The sequence below is a fragment of the Amblyomma maculatum genome, chromosome 4 (genome assembly GCF_055883805.1).
Source record: "Amblyomma maculatum isolate TAMU_Amacu chromosome 4, ASM5588380v1, whole genome shotgun sequence".
NCBI lineage: Eukaryota > Metazoa > Arthropoda > Arachnida > Ixodida > Ixodidae > Amblyomma > Amblyomma maculatum.
Genome location: NC_139347.1, coordinates 127,279,507 through 127,299,517, shown reverse-complemented (window position 1 = coordinate 127,299,517; position 20,011 = coordinate 127,279,507). Strand labels below are relative to the sequence as shown.

General features: G+C 47.8%; 1 protein-coding gene across 1 annotated transcript in view; it reads right to left on the bottom strand.

The window, feature by feature from the left end:
• The window catches only part of LOC146192346 (2-Hydroxyacid oxidase 1-like), a 58,467-nt gene that overhangs the window by 22,663 nt on the left and 15,793 nt on the right, over positions 1–20,011 (bottom strand). Inside the window, exons 2-3 of the mRNA XM_084602449.1 lie at positions 12,682–12,867; positions 3,278–3,429 (exon numbers count right to left, since the gene is read on the bottom strand). Of these exons, the coding sequence (XP_084458575.1) occupies positions 3,278–3,429; positions 12,682–12,842 (313 nt within the window). The 5' untranslated portion in view covers positions 12,843–12,867. The remainder of the gene's footprint in view (positions 1–3,277; positions 3,430–12,681; positions 12,868–20,011) is intronic.

Genomic DNA, 20,011 nt, shown 5'->3' with positions numbered 1-20,011 from the left:
TAGCAGATCTCAATTCCCCCTTCCCGCCTCTGCAGCAACTCTTTATTTACATTTCCACTAGTCGAGTGGGCGCAGAACGGCAAGGAGAGTCAAGGTGCCTGAATTCTCATCTATAAGGTGTGAGTCACGCTCAAGAAATATGAATGCACCATGGTTAGCCTCTCCGAAGGACCTACTTTGTTTGCTGGCTATCATCCCCTTTTTTAGCGCCGCTGCTTCTTACTCGTTAAATATGAACAATGTCTCTGTGCATTGTTCAAGTGTGCCGATGAGAAAAAATGCATTCGCGTGAACTTATTGTGCGATGGTTTAAAAGGCTGCAGTGACGGATCCGACGAGGGAAATTGCAAGAATGCGACCTGCTCAGAGTCGCAGTTCGCTTGCGGTGACGGCGAGTGCATCCGGAGCTCCTTCACGTGCGACGGTGAAAATGATTGCTCTGATGGATCCGACGAGAAAAACTGCCAGAATTTTGCCTGCTCTGAGTCGAAGTTCCGTTGCGCTGACGGCAAATGCGTGTGGAAGTCCTTCAAGTGTGACGGTGAAGATGACTGCCCAGACGGATCAGACGAGGAAAACTGCGGGAAAATGATCTGCTCTGAGTGGCAGTTCCCGTGTGGTGACGGCAGATGCACTTCGAGCTCCTTAAGATGTAACGGTAAAAAGGATTGCCCGGACGGATCCGACGAAGTTAAATGCAAGAATGCGACCTGCTCGGAATCACACTTTTCGTGTGGTGACGGCGAATGCGCTTTGAAGACCTTCACGTGCGACGGTGAAAATGATTGCTCTAACGGATCCGACGAGAAAGACTGCGAGAATGCGACCTGCTCAGAGTCGAAGTTCCGGTGCGCTGACAGCAAATGCATCTGGAAGTCCTGCAAGTGTGACGGTGAATATGATTGCCCAGACGGACCCGACGAGACAGGCTGCTACAGGTGACCTGTTAAGCACCGAAGTTGCCCTGCTGCGACGGCTGTGCCATGCATTTCACGACAGTAAGTGCGATGGCCACAAGCACAGTAGAGATGAATCTGATGATACAGACTGCTTCAAATGATTTTTGTCCTGGACATTTGCTGTGCGCTTCGGGGTCTTTCAGTGTGGATAAGCGGCGCGTATTTACAGTACTGGAGCGTTATTTACAGATAAGAACCAGCGATTGTTAAATGAGGCAAGCTTCGTAAACGTGGACTGTAATTGATTTTACGCGAATTCTAGCAGACATTCTGCAACGGAACTTTTAACCGGCTAATGTAATTTGAAATCAGTCCAGTGGTTAAAAGAACAGGAAACGCGAGTACATAAAGGTTGTCAGATCTCTGACATTACGTTAGAATTTGGACGTTTCTGTACGCGCCACATACATAAATACTTTACTGTTTGAAATGACATTAATTCAATGAGTCTAATGAATAATTTGATAATTGGCTCTGCACTGAGGCTTTCTATTCATTTGCTATCGCAAATTCGTCATAGCTTTCGAAATGAACCTCAATACAAAGTGCAATTCAGACTGAGTTGAGTTCACTGCATAGGTTGTGTCAACTAGAAATTGAAGGTCAAGTGAGGAGAACATGAATACATTGAGTTTATTTACTCACAAAATCACAATGCTGCGTTTGAACCGGCCCGAATTATTGTATTAAAATGTTACGAATATTTTTGCAATAGGTAGAAAGTGATAAAATAACTATCCGGTCGTATATTCCAGCCTTCCTGAAGCATCTAGCTGCAAGTTAGAACAGCGAAAGAAGTTTCCACACCGTGAACGTCACGTAGATCATATGATCAAACGGGATGAATGGTGGGCGTCATAGGAAATCCACATACGTTATCTATGGCATCAAGACCATCGAATTAGAAGCCTTCGTTAAGCTATATAATCAGCAAACAAATGCAGGAAAAATGAGTGGTTTCGTTATGACATACATCAGAAGGGAGCCAACAGCCATTGACACACTGGAAATCATGAAAATATTTTTTAAACTTTTTTATTATGAATGCGTAGAAATAGAAGAGTCGCTGGTAAGATCAAGTATGACAGGAGTTCCACGTTTGCCGCTGTGGAGGAGAGTGGCGCTGGGAGCACTGTCAAAGTTAGGTTACACGCAACATAATTACTAATGAAATATAACCTTAGCTCAGTGGTAGATTACCGGACGCTAAATTCCGAGGCCCTGGGTTGTCACCCCACAGCGGCTTGAGCTTCATTTCTTGTACTTTCTAATTAATTATCTTCACGTTTAATTACAATTGTACATTATTAATAAGAAACATCCCTTATGCTTTTTTTGTGTAAGGGGAGGGCATACGAATTCTTGAAAACTTTTATGGCAACCCTAGCCAGCTATCTATTGATCCCTTCTTTACTAATCATAATATGCTTAAAACAACAAAATTATATGATTACAAACTGTCTCTCTATATGCATAAACGTAACCGTCCCAGTGACGCACACCGTCCCTTGCATGCTTACAGTTTGCGTAGGGAACAAAAACCAGTGCCACATACACGAACAAGTTATGGCCGGGCCACTCTTGACTATCGCATACCATCACTTTATAATAAACTTAAAGCCCAAAGTGACTTTACTCTCCCGCTTAACTCATTTAGACACGAATTAACAAATTTTATGATGAGGCAATGAATATTGCTGCGATGTTCATATTCATTTCTGATAATTGATGTGTGTATAATTCTTTAGGAAGTGTAAGCACTGCTTTTGCTCTCATGGTCATATCCATTTTTGATTGTGCTATGAAATCCACTGCGAGATGCTGCCTGTAGGCCCCCCAAGGCCGTCAAGCCTTCTGTGGCAACTTTTTGCCTGGGGGACCCCCAACTTGTAGGTTGGAAAATTAAGTAGATTTGGATTTGGTTTACATGTCAGACCTACAGGTAACTTCCTTGACGTTTAGTAGATGGCGACGGCTCCGCAAAACATTGAAGTCAATATACAAGTCCCGGTTTATGCCGGTTTCGCTATGGCAAATACTGTGAAAAGATTTACGAACGTTGCCACTGCTCTGGTTTAGAAAGCGCAGTGATACGCCATTGCCGCTTTCTATACATGTAATGTGGGGTGGGGTACAACCGACCAACCGCGTATTGCCTGGCCATATAAGATCCCCGCATTTCCTCTCATTTGGCTTTCTGATTATCCGCTGGGTTGCCGGACAAAAATAACTGTCCTGCCCAACTTCGAAGCGCGGTCAAGGCTGAAAAGCGACACTGAGCAGCGAGCGTCAAGCGCTGGCTTCCCTTTCGAACCTACCTTTGGCGACGGCTGACTCAGCATCCGGATGCACTATGCAGTGGGCCGCCGTGGGGGCGATGCCGACGGGCATCGACACCGGCCTGCCTAGCAGTGTGGTCTCGGTTGACCTCTTGGGGGTCCTCGACATCACTTTGGGCAGGAAGCGCCACCTGCGACGTGGGAGAGCACTCTCGGAAACCCGGACGTTTGTTTTACTGCACAGCTCATAGGCGTCCGTCCTTACACTGCGCGTCGTCAGCATCATTGTAGGCGCAAGCCGTGACAGGTAGGTAGAAAGAAATTATTAACATCCCTTTCTTAACGGGGTGGTGAAAACTATCACCTAGCGCGTACTGTATTAGGTGCTCAATATTTTTAATTATCATTTGCTCGGCAAAGTCCAAAACTATTCGCTTGACTTTTTTTTCACGAATGCTTAAGTCTCCTCTTAGTCTAATTTGGTTTATAGGGTTTAACTTCCCAAAGCGATTAAGGCTATAAGAGATGCGGTAGGGGAAGGCTGCGCAAATTCCGACCACCCGGGGTTCTGTAGTGTGCACTGAATGTACACGGAAACCTCGCCTTTCGCCTCCATCGAAAAGCGGCCCCCAAGGCCAGGATTCCATCCCGCATTTTTGGGACAGCAGTCGAGCGCTCTAACTGCTGCACTACATGGCGGGGCCTCAAGTTGTCTCTTATTCGCTTCCATCGTTTCACCATTTAACACATGACTGGCCCGAAACGTATAGCGCTTCGTTAATCCCTGCGTCGTCGTCGTGCTTTGGTGGTTCATTCTATAAAAATATGTTCAATTGTTTCCCTGTTTTGCATGCATGCAGCAGCAAACGTCACCGGTTCTGTCAGAGTTTTACCGGTAGCATTTCGTCCTCTAGCACCCAGCCTATAGCCTCGAAAAGCAAGCCACTACCTCTGAAATTGTCAAAAAGTGTTTCCCTTTGAATTTTAGTCTTAGTCACCCTATGAAGCTCCATCGCCGGTCTTCCCAGCATTCTCTTTTGTCATTGGATTTTTTGTGAGACTAACTTTTTGCTTTAAAGTGGTTTTTCTTGCATTTTCTTCTCTATGACATTTGTATCTATTTGTAAGCAATTTAGTTCTTATTCTCCAAGACCATTACGGTACCGATAGAACTATTTTTAAAATATTTGCTGCCCAACGCTTCTAAATAATTTGCCTCGACCCATCTTCATACTGCACCTTACTTTTCGCCTCCCGCGCTTCGAATGTCGACCATCCCAGCAGTGGCTCTATGTACCCTAGAGCAAGTCTACCGACTGTCCCCTGCTTTATTTCAGCGCCGAAGTTTCGGCAGATCCCAAGCACACCACAGCAGTAGCAAACGCCAATCCAGGTACCATTGCGCTTTTCCAGATTTCTCGAATAACTTCATATTTATTATATCCCCAGAGCCCACGATTGTTCATGACAGCTGAGATTCTTTTTGGTTTCTTTACAATTTGCCCTCTTTGATCCTTCAAGTAGCATTTTCCAGACTTTAACCAAAGATCAATGTATTTGTACGTTTTAACCATAGGTAACTAAGTTTTGTACTGTGGTTGTGCCGAGCTCGCAAATAAAAAACATGAAACATGATTTTTCTGCGCTAAATCTCAATCACACAACCATAACTGTCTGCCAAGCCTTGGAGGCCTTTCTGGCTATCTGCTATAGAAAAACAGTATCTTTGGTATATATCAGTCCTTGCATGCAGTAAGTTTCCAGTTAACCCCTCTACCACCATTACATGGTAGACCACAATCCATTTAATTCTAACGTCGGTTTTAAACCCCTATTGTCGATCATAAATAGAAGTAGCGATAAAGGACATCCCTGCCTGTTAACCGCTGGTCTTTTTGCATCACCAGAGTACTGCCACTTTACTGAAACGTTATTCTCCTGCTAAATTCCCATCGTTTCCTTGCCCACACCCTCGTTTTTCCAGAATTTGCCATATCAGAGAGTTGTTTACATTATCGTAAGCCCCTTCCCAGTCGAAAAAAACTACAGAACGGTGTCAAAAATACAAATTATCCTGTAGTTCTGTCTTAACCATCAGATTTTTCTGTAGTTCTGTAGTACTTTTCTGTAGTTCTGTAGTTTTCTGTAGTATATTTTTGCTGTCTAGTTCTGCAGCACGTTTCTGTTGTAACTATACAAATGTCTGATGTTACTACAGAATGTTCTGTTGTCACAACAGGTTTCCCGTCAAGAACCGCACAGAAATTCTGGCGTAACATCAGAAAATTTTCTGTAGTTTTTTTCCGACTGGGTTTGATATGTAAAAACACCATCAACAGTGGGCGCTCTCCAATTGCCACGATTTCAGAGCATTGCTAGGCTGCGAACAAATTATTGTCTAATCTTCGACCTTTGCTGAAGCCGTTCTGAAGTCCTCTGTAGTATACCTCCGCCTCCTCAGTTTGCTTGCATTTTTCTTCTACACAATATAGATATTAATGGTAATGATCTATAAGGCTTGATGCGATCTTTTTCGCCCTTGTCTTTGCATAGGAGGCTCATTCTGCTCTCTCGAAGCTGGGATTTTCCTATTTTATAATGTGTTACTTAGAGCAGCGGCACCACTCTCGGCACTCGGATTCCATTCCCCTCTCCGGCCACTGTTCAGTTTTTCTCCCTCAGGGTCCCCCTTCCCCGTGGACAGACGATGGCCATCTTTTCGTTTCTCAATCGCCTCCGCCGACTCCTCTTTCCTTTCGTCATTGCCATTACCGCAGTTTGCCACAAGCGCCGGTCAACTTTCCCGAAATTCACCCGCTGGCCTGACTCGAGGTGGTTAGAGCAGGATCAGGTGTGCTTCGCCAGCCTGCAAATCTCCTCGCCAGTTCGAATGGTTCAGTGACCGCAGGAGCCTGTCGCAGCCTGGGTTGCGTGCACATGTGCGCGCACACGACCGTCTTTCCACCCCCTCGTCCTGCCTGCGGTCAGAGCGATGCAACCGCGCGCACCAATGGGCGAAATGGGAATAAAATACTTTGGGTGTTACAGTCAAGACATGTCAGAACAAAATGAGCGTTTATTGAGGGAAGCTGTGCTCTTTTATAGCGGCTAGTCGATATAGACACGTGCCGGCCTCTGCGGCAGCGTTCGGTGCGGAATGTGGCTGTCACTTCCTAATCTGGAACGCGAGTCGAGGAACCCAGAGAGGTGTAAATCTCAAAAGCCAACATTTACTCCAATAAAACCACAAAATAATCAAAAGTAAAGGCTTTACAAGGCAACAATAATCATGCACATCCGTAGTAATTCCACACGCAGGTAGGCTTTAGCAAATGAAAAACGACTCTAATTTAAAGTCTTTAGAGTCCTTAGTAATAACTAATCAGTGAAAATGGAATGAGTGTTGCAATTGGTACTTGTCTTAACGGTGCTGATGAAGTGTCGCTCGAAGTTATTTCGCTGGGACTTAGTAGCCCTCCACTACGGCTCCTCTTTCTCTCTATCCACTTTCATTCCCACTTTCCTCCCTTCCCTTACGGCGCGGTTCAGGTGTCCACAGAAACAAGTGTGACAGATACTGTGCCTTTCTCTGCCTGTGAACCAATTATTTATTATTAACAAAGCGTTCCAAACTAAAATGACACATAGACGACCATATTGACATGCTACGTAGTTACAATAGGTATCTTCGTCCTAAGATATTTCACATAACATAACTAGAAATGACCAGTACATTCGCCTTTGTAAAAACGTAATATTTTTTTTGTCGCAGCCAAAATATATTCACTTAAAATTACACCTAACGTCTGGATATTATATGCCATTTGGAAGTCATACTGTTGTAGCAATTTTAAGGATGGTATGGTTTGGTTTGGTTTGCGGGGGTTTAACGTCCCAAAGCGACTCAGGCTACGAGAGACGCCGTAGTGGAGGACTCCGGAAATTTCGACCACCTGGGATGGCGCAGTTGATCTTTAATAATGATCTCCAATTCAAGTGCTGGATATACAGGAGAATAACCCTAAAAATAACAGCGCTATTTCACAAAACGTCAGAAAAAAAAATTATAGGAAAACAAAATTCACGATGAGGGCAACGGCAAACGAAAGAAAAAGAAACAGGCAAAAAAAGTTGGAAACCGCAAGGTAGTCATCGAGGGTTATCCAGTCAGTTCACTTCCTTTTTCCCTTATGCGATCAATGGCCTGCTGACCCAAGTGGCGTGGTTTTGTACTGTACTGAGTGTCACAATGACATATCGTGTAACCTGGTTGGGATTTCGAAACTAGAAAAAAATCAATGAAAGAATTTTCACAATGTGCTTACGTATCAGCAGAGCTACAAAGCAAATCTTTGTCTCCTGTAACGCTTGCATGAACTCAGTGCCAGCCTGCCATATAAAAAGTTACGGCATGACAGAGAAAAATGACGCACTATAAGGGTCTCTGTAAAGATTAAAATTTGCCACATATGGCAAAGGAAGTTGACGCACAACACTGCGATGTGAGTGAGTGAGTGAGTGAGTGAGTGAGTGAAAAACTTTATTAAGTATATTTAAGGAAGGGGCATGTGTAGGTGGGGTCCCTAGTCCGGGACTCCAGCGGCTGCCGCTGCTACCCGCGCACGTGTCACGAGGGCCCGTTGGGTCTCTAGTCCAGAGCTGGATAGGGCAGCCTCCCACCCCTCAATTGTTGACACTGCATTCGGATCATCTGGAGGATTGTGTGGGCAGGTCCACACCATGTGGTGCAGGCCTGCCTTTTCCCCACAATATTTGCATTTGGGGTCGCAGAACCCGGGGTGTATTGTGTTTAAACGGGCTGGTGTGTTATATGTACCTGTCTGTAGGCGTCGCCATCTAACTTCCTCCGCTTTGGAGAGCCCCTTGGCTGGGGGTGGATATTTTCTGCGAGAGAGTCTGCAGTGCTGTAACCTCTCCGCATACGTCGCCAGAGGGCCGGGATAGGGCGGTCTGGAGGATGGAGGGGTCGAGTCCCGGGGGAGGAGAGCTCGGGCAGCGGCATGGGCGCACTCGTTCCCTTCCACGCCTTGATGTCCCGGTGTCCAGACGAGGCATTTGTCTTGTTCGGCGTGTCTATGGGGTCGAGTCCCGGGGGAGGAGAGCTCGGGCAGCGGCATGGGCGCACTCGTTCCCTTCCACGCCTTGATGTCCCGGTGTCCAGACGAGGCATTTGTCTTGTTCGGCGTGTCCATAATTTTTCAATATTCTGGCAGCCTGGGGACATATTCGCCCTTTGATGTAGTTACGGTAGGCAGCCATAGAGTCTGGTATTATATAGGCGCAGGTGGTATGCGTGGCGGCTAAAGCAATGGCCACCTCCTCCGCCATTTCTATATTGTCATCGCAGATGGTAAGGGCATCAACCAGTTGTTGTTGGTGAATCACAACCGCTACCGTGTACCCCGCTTCTGACCTTGCTGCGTCTACGTAGTAGGATTCAGTGTCCGTCCCGTACTTTTCCTGGATGTATTTGGCCCGCGCCTTTCGGCGCCCTTGGTGGAACAGAGGATGCATATTGCGGGGTAGGGGATTGGCTATGAACGAGTCTGACCACCCGGGCGGTATAGCCTGTTTTTGTACGAGACCTTGCGGGCTAGTCAGGTTAAGGTCCATAAGAACGGTCTGGCCCGTGCGGGTTGCTGCTAGTCGATTTATCTGGGTGGCGCGTTGGGCGGCAAGGAGTTCTTCGGCTGTATTGTGCACCCCTAATTGCAAAAGACGTTCTGTGGAAGTGCTTTGGGGCAGTCCCAGCGCCCTTTTAACTGCGTTTCGTATAATGAAGTTGATTTGCTTATAGTCTCCCGTTTTGAGGTGCAGATACGGTGCCGAATACACAATTCTATTAATGATGAATGCTTGAACCAGGCACAGGGTGTCTTTTTCGAGCATACCCCTGTCGTTGGTAGTGACCCTGGCTATCATACGCGCAACCTGCAGACTGGTGTTTTTGAGCCGAGTGAGGGCGTACACATTTCTGCCCTTGTCGTTGATGTAAAGCCCTAGAACCCTGATGGTGTCCTTCTGTGGTATTGGGTTTCCATTGAGGTTGACTTCAACAGTGGGTCTGCATTGGCTGCGATGTATCAACACCCTTTGCCATATTATGTCCCTCTAACGGAGTATACCTAATATAGAATAGGAAACAATGATAAGCTCAGAGTTGCGGCCCGCCTGTGTTTTCTTATTGTTTATTTCTTTATGGTATTCGCTTTATATTACAAGGAATTACCTTCTGCCGTATGACAAATGAAATTGATACACTACACTGTGATGTATCAACTACTTTTTCATGGGGTGGTTTAGCAAGGGATTGTGCGTGATAAAAGGGGTAAGACGCGATAATAATTGCAGAGTTCTGGCCTGTCTGTTTCTTTTCTTTATGATTATCTCTTTTGGTTTTTATTTTCCATTCCTCACCTGTTCATTCGTGAGTCTATAAAATTGGTCCTTCTGGCAATAAAGCCTTTCGCTGTGAAGCAGTGCTGTTCGTGTCGTGATCCGTCTTCTGTCTTCCTTTTTATCTGAGCTGACATCACTTGAGAATCTACAAGCAGCCCAACTTAGTGCTGAATAGTTTAGTTTTATTTTTACGGCTTAACGTCTAAAAGTGACTCAAGCTATGAGGGACGCCGTGCGTAGCAGAAGACTCCGGACATTTCGACAACCTGGGGTTCTTTAACGCTGATTGGCAACGCACAGTACACGGACGGCGTGACTTTCGCCTCCATCGAAAAGCGGCTTCCGCGCCCGCTCCATCACTTCCCCGTTCTGAGAAAAGTGCGGAATTTCAGGAGTCTCACGGGAATTCAGTATTGCACTGGCTGTCGCAGGTGACTTCAGCCTAAATTTGAAGCATGCCGGCCGTGCTCTTGTTTGATTCAATTTGCTTTGCGCGCAGGTATTTCAAGATGACACATCTTTTTATGGTTGAAACCTGCAGAATAACGCTCGTGTTTCTTTAGAGCGCATACAGGCGTATGCTTTAACCAATAGCCTAAAATGTTTAGGGCTCTGAATATCGTCAAAAAAAAAAAAAAAATCGAAAGCTAAGTAGCTTTCGGAGTATCATAGTGCTGTCTACATTTTCCCCCTCTCGGCGAAAAAGCATGCGAGTCCATAAAACGTTTTAAACAAGATTTAAGCTGCGTACGAAGGCTTTCGTCGACTGCAGCGGAGGAACATTAAAAGAAGCTGCGCACTGACAGCGACCATTTCGGACAGTAAAATTTGTCGGGCTAGTTGGATCATAGCTCAATGCAATAAATAGCTGCGCTAATAAGACACGGATGAAGGAAAAGCAGGGCGCACACAAACGCAGAACCAAAAAGTAAAAGGACTTGGTTAGGCACGATCTTCTTCTTAAAACAAAAGGCCAAAAACCTCGAATGGCAAGGGGAGCCGTAGTGGAGGGCTACGGAGTAATTTCGACCACCTGGGGATCTTTAACGTGTGCTGTGCGATGTCAGCGCACGTTAAAGATCCCCAGGTGGTCGAAATTACTCCGTAGCCCTCCACTACGGCTCCCCTTTCTCTCTTTCCACTTTCACTCCCACCTTCCTCCCTTCCCTTGCGGCGCGGTTCGGGTGTCCACAGAGCAAGTGTGACAGTTACTGCGCCTTTCCTTTCCTGTGAACCAATTTAACTTTAACGTTGCCACTGCTATGAGACAGCAGTGACAACGTCCTTTCCTTCCTCCGTGTCTTATTAGCGCATCTTTTTATTGCATTGAACTATGAGCCAACTAGCCCGACAAATTTTACTGAAGCATCTTTCTAGTACTGCGGGCTCTTTTTTATGTAACCAAGCAAGGCAAAATGCAGCGATCTCTTGCACCTGTCTTATAGCAGTGGCAACGTTGGTTGGTTGGTTGGTTGGTTCATAGGAAGGGAAAGGCGCAGTATCTGTCACACTTGCTCTGTGGACACCTGAACCGCGCCGTAAGGGAAGGGAGAAAGGTGGGAGCGAAAGTGGAAAGAGAGAAAGGGGAGCCGTAGTGGAGGGCTGCGGAGTAATTTCGACCACCTGGGGATCTTTAACGTGCGCTGACATCGCACAGCACACAGACGCCACTTCGTTTCGCCTCCATCGAAACGCAGCCGCCGTGGTCGGGTTCGAACCCGGGAACTCCGGCACAGTAGTCGGGCGTCTTACCACTGCGCCACCCATTCGAGGTTTTTGGCCTTTTGTTGGAAGAAGAAGATCGTGCCTGTCAAGCTCTTTTTACTTTTTGGCTCTGCGTTTGTGTGCGTCCTGCCTTTCCTTCGTCCGTGTCTTATGTCGGACAGCCGGGCGTTTGAATTCTCCAGAGTAAAAAAAACCTTTTAGCGTACTGGAGCAACTAACGTACCGACTTGCGCCATTTATCGTTCCTCTTTGTACTCTTTACATAATGTAAAGCATTGCTTCTGTCCATTTTCTCCACAGTTTTTGTAATGGCCGGCAGTCTTCCTTCCGTTGCCTCGCTCAGGCAAGTTTCACCTTTGCTTACTCGTTTTTCTTTACCATCCTTCTGTGTGCGTTTCAAGTTGCCAATGTTATGGGCACGATTCATTTGCATTTCTGGAAGCGAAATGAATACTGATTCATTGCTGTTATTTCGGTGCTTTTTCGTTCTATCTTTACGCATTAGGTTTCCTCAGAGATGGAAACAGAAAACGGACGCTCCTTCTTTTGTGCACGGAGTGAGGCATATTCGATATTTAAAGCTTTGCATTGGTTCACAATTATGCCAAGAGCTGTCCGTTGTTGCTGTGAATAAACGTTTGGTTTGGAGCGGCAGTTACCAGTACCACACCCGTATGATTTTGTCCACTAGTACTAACTGTGAAAAAAAAAAAAGCTTTCCACAAGCTCTGCTGCCGGATTTTCAGGCTGTTTGTGAGGTACGAGCGCGCACCAGCAGGTTTCAAGCAAGTAAGAACACATTTAAGAGCTATGCTGCCCGTAAAAGATTTCATACAGAGGGAATCCCTCTTCATGCGACCTTGTTTGGGATACTTAGCGCACGTGGTGTGTGCTGACCCGACAAAAGTTCGTCGCACCTAGGTTAATAGCTACTGCGGGAGTTTGGGATTGCCGTTATGGGTTTGGGGATGGTTAGAATTAAATGGGAAGCGCCAAAAATGAACGGCAAGTAACTGCTTCAGTTCATGACAGTTTACGACAGGTCTGATTGTGCCAAGTTTAAACGTAGGCTCTAACCTACTTTTATATTTGGCAAACCCAGACTTGTGGTAAACTGTCATGAGCTGGCGCTGTTACTTGCCGTTCATTATGAGCACATGCATCTGAAAAGCAAAGGCAGACTTGGCTGCAGTAGGCATTGTACGGGATCACAAGGGAGAGCGGTAAGCATTTCTCCAGTTCATAACTGACTAGCTATTACCCGGCAATCTGTTTCCTGTGCATACCAGTGGTCGTACCTTTCGAATGCCTGCCGGTTTTCGCGGACTGTCAGGCCTCGTCCGGTCCCTGTCTGGATGAAGGCCCGCACCTCAGGCGAGAGCTTGGCCATGGCGAGCCTCTCGATGTCATCGATGTCGGCCGGCGGCTGGACGGCATCCTCGGGCCCCTCCACTGACATGCTGCGGCTGAGCCCAGAGATGTTTCTGCGGCATGCACGAAAGCACGGACGCTGTTTGCAATCAGAGAAGCTATCGCCTCAATACAGCTTCAGCTTTGTGGCGTGTGTTGTCAGAGGCGTATTATCTACCACCATGGACCGATAGTGGCGAGTACCGTCTAGCGTGAACTTCCCGGTGCTTGCCCGCCTTCGGCGTTAAGTCGCAATGTTGTATCAGTCTCGAGGGAACTGAGAAAGGCGCTGTGTTGCCGCAACTCTTCACTCGACCCCTTTCCTCGCCTTTTGCAAACTGATCAAGGCGCCGTCCTGCTATATCTGTTCTCTTTGTCTTGTTTACTGGATCTTTGCTACATGAAAGCAAACAGAACATATCTCGAGTGCTGTGTTCGCCCTAAGTTTTTTTTAGCCGTCCATAGGCAAGAATCCTTGCAGCCTCTAGCGAGATCCTACCCATTACAAAAGTTCACATGACTGCTTTGCTATTTCGGACCCAAGCGAGCGCTAACGCAGCTTAAAAATGAAAATTAAAATCCTTGATTCCGCCATACAACCTTGAGAGGGGACCCAACGGAAAAAGCGGCAGTATGCTGCTTGCTGGGCCACTATGCCCACCGCAGCATGCAAATGAGGAAGACACGCAATTACAGAAACAGTCTGAACAGGCAGAACATATGGCCACGATCGCTATTGATTTTCCTGCTCAATAAAATGCAGGACTGATATTAGCGATCCTCTGGAAGTATCTTCGAGTATTGTATTTCTTCAGCCGTGTCCGTGGTGCGGCTTCTAATGGTGGCGGCCGATACGGGGACACCTCGGCCGAAAACCACTGAGGTGATCTGCGCACCCGATGTATTTGCTACTTGCTCCGTCCACGCACGTAACCGAGTTGCTGTCCATCGAATCGAAGCGTCTGGTTAATGCAGCTGCTCTCTAGCTTCTCCCTCCTCTCCGCGTTCAGTATGACGTGCATGTTACGAGGGAAGGAGCGAATGATTACATTTTGTCGAAAGTCTTGCGGGATGCTTGACCGGCTTACGCGTGAGAATAAAAGACACTAAAAACAATACTTCGTCTAGAGTGGAGATCCACTCAGGGGATCAATTTTGCACTAGATGTATACTTCTTCGATATATAAAATGCCTTCAATGAATATTCTCTAGCCGTGGAGGCATTCATGTCTGCCTAATATACAAGCATTTGGTTTTCCACTAATTGAAGGGGCCCGGGGCGTAAACACATCAAACGATATGCCACATTCACTTTATACTGGCCCCTAAGCGTGAGCTCAGTCTTGAGGGTACGCTGTAAAATATCTTAGTGAAGAGAGTCTAGCTCTCATGGTTCCTGAAGTTTTTAGGCAGTAGATAGTTAAAAAAAATATCCACGAAATAAATATTTTGTTTTGTTCAGGCCACGTGTTACGGAGATGGATTAATGGCGTCATTTCATCTCATTTTGTTACGTCGGTTCCTGGACTACCTCTGTGGTGGACAGCGTTGTCAAATAACTGATACAGCCTTTTATTTGTCAGCGAATATAAGAAATCGAATGAGAAACTTGGGACATCAATAGGAAAGAAATATTCACTCTTGTGAAAGTAGCCGTGGGTATACAACGCCTGTATCAGTAAAGCGTGTGCGACAATAAATTCTGCCCACACTTGTGACAATATCATGCCTGAATAGCCATACGTAAACGCGATAACTCCTGTTATGAGGTAAAAAAAAAAGAACCGTCACAAGATTTGTCTGCTATGAAAGGCATACACACAAAAAATATTAGAGGCACATGACTTCCAAACTAGCACAGGACACCTTATTACTTCGTGCCCACTGGGCTTCAAGACATGAAGCGCATCAAAGGCCATTGAACACAAAACATTTAAGATCACACCGGCACCTAAAACTTACGTTGCAACAAGATTTGCCGGTCTAGTTGGTTCATAATGAAATTGGGTTAACTGCGTGAAAAAGCAGGAGAACAGGAAGAACACATACGAAACTTAGAAGCGCAGACTGTCGACTTTATTCTGCAAGGAAATGCAAGGCGTATTTAAGCGCCCTCTGCTACGTACAAAATCATTTGCCATCCACGTGATCACAAGATAAACACTATATTTCCGAAATCAGCAAGAAAGATACTAAACCATGAAAAGACATACATGACGCAAACTCTGGGCCGGCCCACAATCACACATGTAATCGAGCTCTGCTAAGCAATCAAGGGAACAACTTGGCCAAGCCATGATAACATCAGACGTCTGTGGACTAAAAGACTGAATTCAAAATTCCGAAAACACCACCGCACAAATCGTGCATCAGCACATGAAGGCCTCGACAAAAGGAACACCGTTAGAAACGCCTAGTAACCAACAAAACTAAAAAACAATGCCCAAAAATGTGCATGAGCACTTGAAGGCTACGTCAAATACAGGATCCGTGAAAAACACTTAGTCTAAACCAAAACCCGAAAGCCATTATCTCTTAAAAGCTGCGTCAAGTTATAAGAAACAATGAACAGGCACCAGGTCAAGAGACCAAAAGCGCTGGTTCCTTTCCCACCTTGCACATGTAGGATGTCCCACCCTTCACGAACGAAAGTACATTCTCATAATGAATATTTCCCGCCCATAGAGGCTCCAGAGATGAAAACGAAACACACGCTATCGTCGAATGGCTCACCTTCTCAAGAACATGTGCGTTCAGCACGACTGCTCGTCCGGCTTTCTCGAGCCTTAATGGTCCGCCGATGAAGTTAACCACATACCATCCGCTAAAGTACGTGGTTTCTTCGACCGACGCCGAAATGTAGTTTTCCCCAGTTTGCTCCCTGACTGTGGCCAGAGTTACTCTCGGAGCAAAGTTTCATGTCTCTCTTATGAACTGTGGATTCATCTCGAACATGCAGCTTGCAGCAGCATTCTCCAGAAAGCTTCGAAGATCATTGTAGTTTAGTTTCTTCATCCGAATATCTGCAGCCTAAATGTTTGGCGCAACACCTTGATGAATGACGATTCCTTTCCTGTCGAGACAGCGTTCAAATACTCTGCGTGTAGGATCTGCGACTTTTCCTTCTTTCGTTTGCTTTAAGTATGCAACATGCTTGCTGGTATCGACGTGAAGCGCTACATGGCGTTGCTTGAAATTTGAAACTAAAGTTGCAGAAAAGAACAGCTCTGTCAGTTGGAAAAAAAAGTCTAATTTCTTAACCCACTGCCTGCAAAGAGCACCTCTCGATGCCCTTTCTTTCAGCGTGTCAACACGAAATGAAGAGGCAACTGACTACGCAAACGTTGTTCACGGCCGCTAAAGTCAGTCTCATGTTCTGGAAGCTACGTACAGAATAACTGGCCAACCTGACAGTTAAATATCATGTTCTTTTCTTCTTCTTTTCTTCAAATTTTCATTCCTCTCCCGATTACATGGACAAATCAATCTATTTGCAGAGTACAGAATTTATTTACACTATATACACGTTTCAGCACAGCTTCGCTTCAGTTAGGGTAAGGCCTCTTATCACGGCACCCGAAATGAGTCTCCCGTTTGCCGCGTCGCTCGAACTCCTCGGAGCTTCTCCCTTTCTCCGGGTTCTCCTCTTCCCCCTCTTCCGGCGTCACTGTAGCAGCAGTTGTAAGCTCCCGCCAAATTCCTGGAAAACAACTTGCTGGTACGGCTGGGGGTGGTTGAGGGAGGATCGGGTGTCCTCTCGGGAGCGGCGCTTTTCTTCGGCCGACATCGTTGCCCGTTCGTGCTGCGCCAGCCCGCAGACTTCCTCTTAAGTTCGGACCTTTCACAGGGAGGCGCCATCCACGGCCTTTCCGTTTGCACTCACGCACGCACATACACACAAACGCACACACACGTCGCAGTCTTTCCATTCGTTCGTTTTTTTCTGCCCACGATCAGGGCGCGCGCACTTAACACCGACTGACATGCCAGCAACGAGAGGGTAGGTGGCCGAGAGTTCACCTAGCCACGAGCCAGAAATGACTGCCAGTCTGTGCACACTGCGGCGATGGCCCTTCACTATACGGCGCAGTGCAGCTGGCGGCACACTTGGAGGAAAACGTTTCTTTGGAGGAAAACGTTTCTCCTTTCTGCGTGTGTCGGCACGCACCTTTTGGTCAGTTAGTCGAACGTATTGCCATTGTTCAGGAAATGTGCGGCTAATGTATTGCCATATGCTTGCGTAGCAAGGTCTGACAATCTTTTAGACTTGAACATGTAACGACATTCTTCTTGCATTGTACTGACATTTTTGTAGTGATGCGCAGTGCTTCGCAGCCAGCGCTGCTGCAATCGTGCCAACGTTCAATGGATGCTTTCCGAAGTCGGCGGGTATTAGGGCGGTCCCTCCCAAAATAGAGTTCTCTCCGAGCAGGCACCGAGAGCAGACGTGTTTGTCGACAGCTCCGGAGTTTCTCGTGCGAACCCCGCCGCCCCGCACGGGGCCCCAGTTTTTCCCCGAAAAACGTCTGGCTAACCTCGCGCCTCCGCAGCTGTTTCCTCCGCCCGGCGGGCAGCGCCGGCTCCGAGTCCGCGTCCCGTGGACTCCTCTGCGTGGCGCAGCAGTGACGTCGCACCGACACTCTGGATTTGCGTCCCGGTGGCCGAGGCAGGGACAAACCTTTCAGCCCAGGCGTGGCCAGGAATTGAGGCAGCAACACTTACACCGCCCAGGACGTCAGCCGCGCGGCTTCAACATATGGGTGACCCGGATCAGCACTCTGCTGCCATGGACACCGGGGGCAACAACGAGGTATCTGACGCAGATGGCGAAGACACCGGACGCGTCGACGATGACTGGTTTACTGTCAAAACCGTGCGCCAACGGCGCGAAGAGAGACGACTGCTGCAGCAACAGCAAGAGTCCCAAGCCGCCAATGAAATGAAAAAACAGCCACAGCAACGCCGACAAAAGCAGCAAATGCCACCACCCCTCCCAACTGACGACCTCAAAACTGTGATAAGACCCCAAGACGGACTTAACTTACGAAATTGGACAACACATCAAATCGCCCTAGCCATCGGTGCTGCAGCACAGCTTCCGGCAAAAATCCGGCGCGAACTAATAATCCGAGTAAGACCAGAGCAAAACCTGGCGGTCATCAGCACCCCGAGTGAAGAGCTCACTCACCGGCTACGCGGTATCAGCTCGCTAGACTTCGGCAACAAGCAATATGAAGTCGTCGCGTACGTGGCAACCCCGGAAGCCTCATGCAAAGGGGTGATCACGGGCGTGGAGGAAGGAACCAGCATTGACAACCTCATGGCAGAACTGCGAGTAAAAAACACGAAGATTCTACACGCCAGAATGTTGGGAAAATCCACCGCCGCCCTGATCACCTTCAAATGATTCCACGTCCCTTACTACGTGAAATACGGCGGCGCCGAATATCGATGCCGGCCGCACAAACCCAGGCACCAAGTGCGCAGTGTATGCCTCGGCATGGGCCATAGGGCAGACGTGTGTCCCAACCCGGAAAAAACAAGATGTGCCAATTGCGGCGCAAACGATCCCGGAGAAAGCCACCAGTGCCAAACCTGCTGCATCAATTGCGGCGGCGAACACCCGGCCACGGACCCCCGCTGCCCAAGCCGACAGCGGAAGCCCTTCAACAAGAAGTTGGCAATCGCACACAATCAGCAAAAAGAATCCCAACTACAAGGGAGTGCCTCGAACGGTCCCCAAGCACAACACTCAAACCGGGAAAATCAGCACCAGTCGCGCAGCAACGCCCACGACGTGGCAGCTGCAGTGACAGCGACAACGGGAGGCTCGCACCCAGAAGGCAACCGTGAAACACTTCAGGAAAAGAAAGGCCCGGGGACGGACTCTACTGCGCCACCACCCCAACAACCTAGCACCGGTCGAGGGTCCCGCTGTGAAAGCCCGACACGGCAGCCCCCGTCCAAAAACAAGGACTATGAAAATCGAAGCCATCTGAAGGTGAGCTCGACAGAGCAATTCCCTCCTCTCCCTTTCCCCAAAGCCACCCCTCCCAATTCAACCGCCGCAGACAAATCACGCAAGCCACAATTAAACTCCACTAAAAATTCTCACACCTCCTCATCACAACCTAACACCAAACCCCTCACTCCACTAACGGTTGAAAAAACAGCGCCACTTGCCCCTCCCTCTCCAGATCTCTCTATCGAAAAGATTCAAGCTATGATAGACCGGTCGATGGAGGCCATGACTCTTCGAGCCGAAACAAAAACGATGGTAGAGAGCCTCCATGAGGAAGTCAGGAGGGAAAGGGAAGATACATTCGAACGACTTCTCCAACATATTGACCAGCGAATGCAACAACAGATGCATCAACAGACGGTGCTGTTGTGCCAGTTTCTCACGACAGATCAACAACCCCCTACACTCTCCCCTCCGGCACAGTGTTCGCCTGAGGTAAATCTCCCGGTAGACACGCACGGCGAACGCGACAACCGTGAAGCACGACGCCTGCACCCATATGCGCGACCGCCTCCCACCTCACTGATCGTCGCTGCCGCTGCACCAGCCCTACCGACGGCAGCCGACACTGGCACCGCCGATACCGCGATAACTTCACCACAGGCATCAGTCAAGCCATATCTGACGCCTCCGCCTCATAATCACCACAACAACAGCATGGATAGCAGCCATGAACGAAAAACTAAAACAAAAATACAAGTAGGCCATCCACCCATTCGGCTATGGCAGTGGAACTGTCGAGAATACCGACGCAAGAAGGGACTCCTCACACAGTACCTAGCCAGTCTATCTAACCCTTCCTCCCCGCTTCCCCTTCCAGATATAATAGCAATGCAAGAAGTAAACTGCGAACCCACCCTCACAGGCTTCACAGCACACGCCAATAAGCCAAGAATGCACGACGAAGCAGACACGACGCCACCCAAAGTAGCTACCTTGATATCCAAGCACCTCACCGCTTTAGAACACACTATCGAGAACACGCACATCGCGCACGTTCTGCTCGAGGTGGTCCCCGCCAAACGCAACCAGGCATCCCTGTTCATCCTTAACTTGTACAGTCCACCTAAAGGAGGGAAACGGGATGCATTCGACAAAATAATAGAAGCGACCCTAAAATTAGCCAGCAAGAGAAATCAAGTTATAATTGTGGGAGACTTCAACGCGGCCCATCCAATGTGGGGCTACGAATCGGA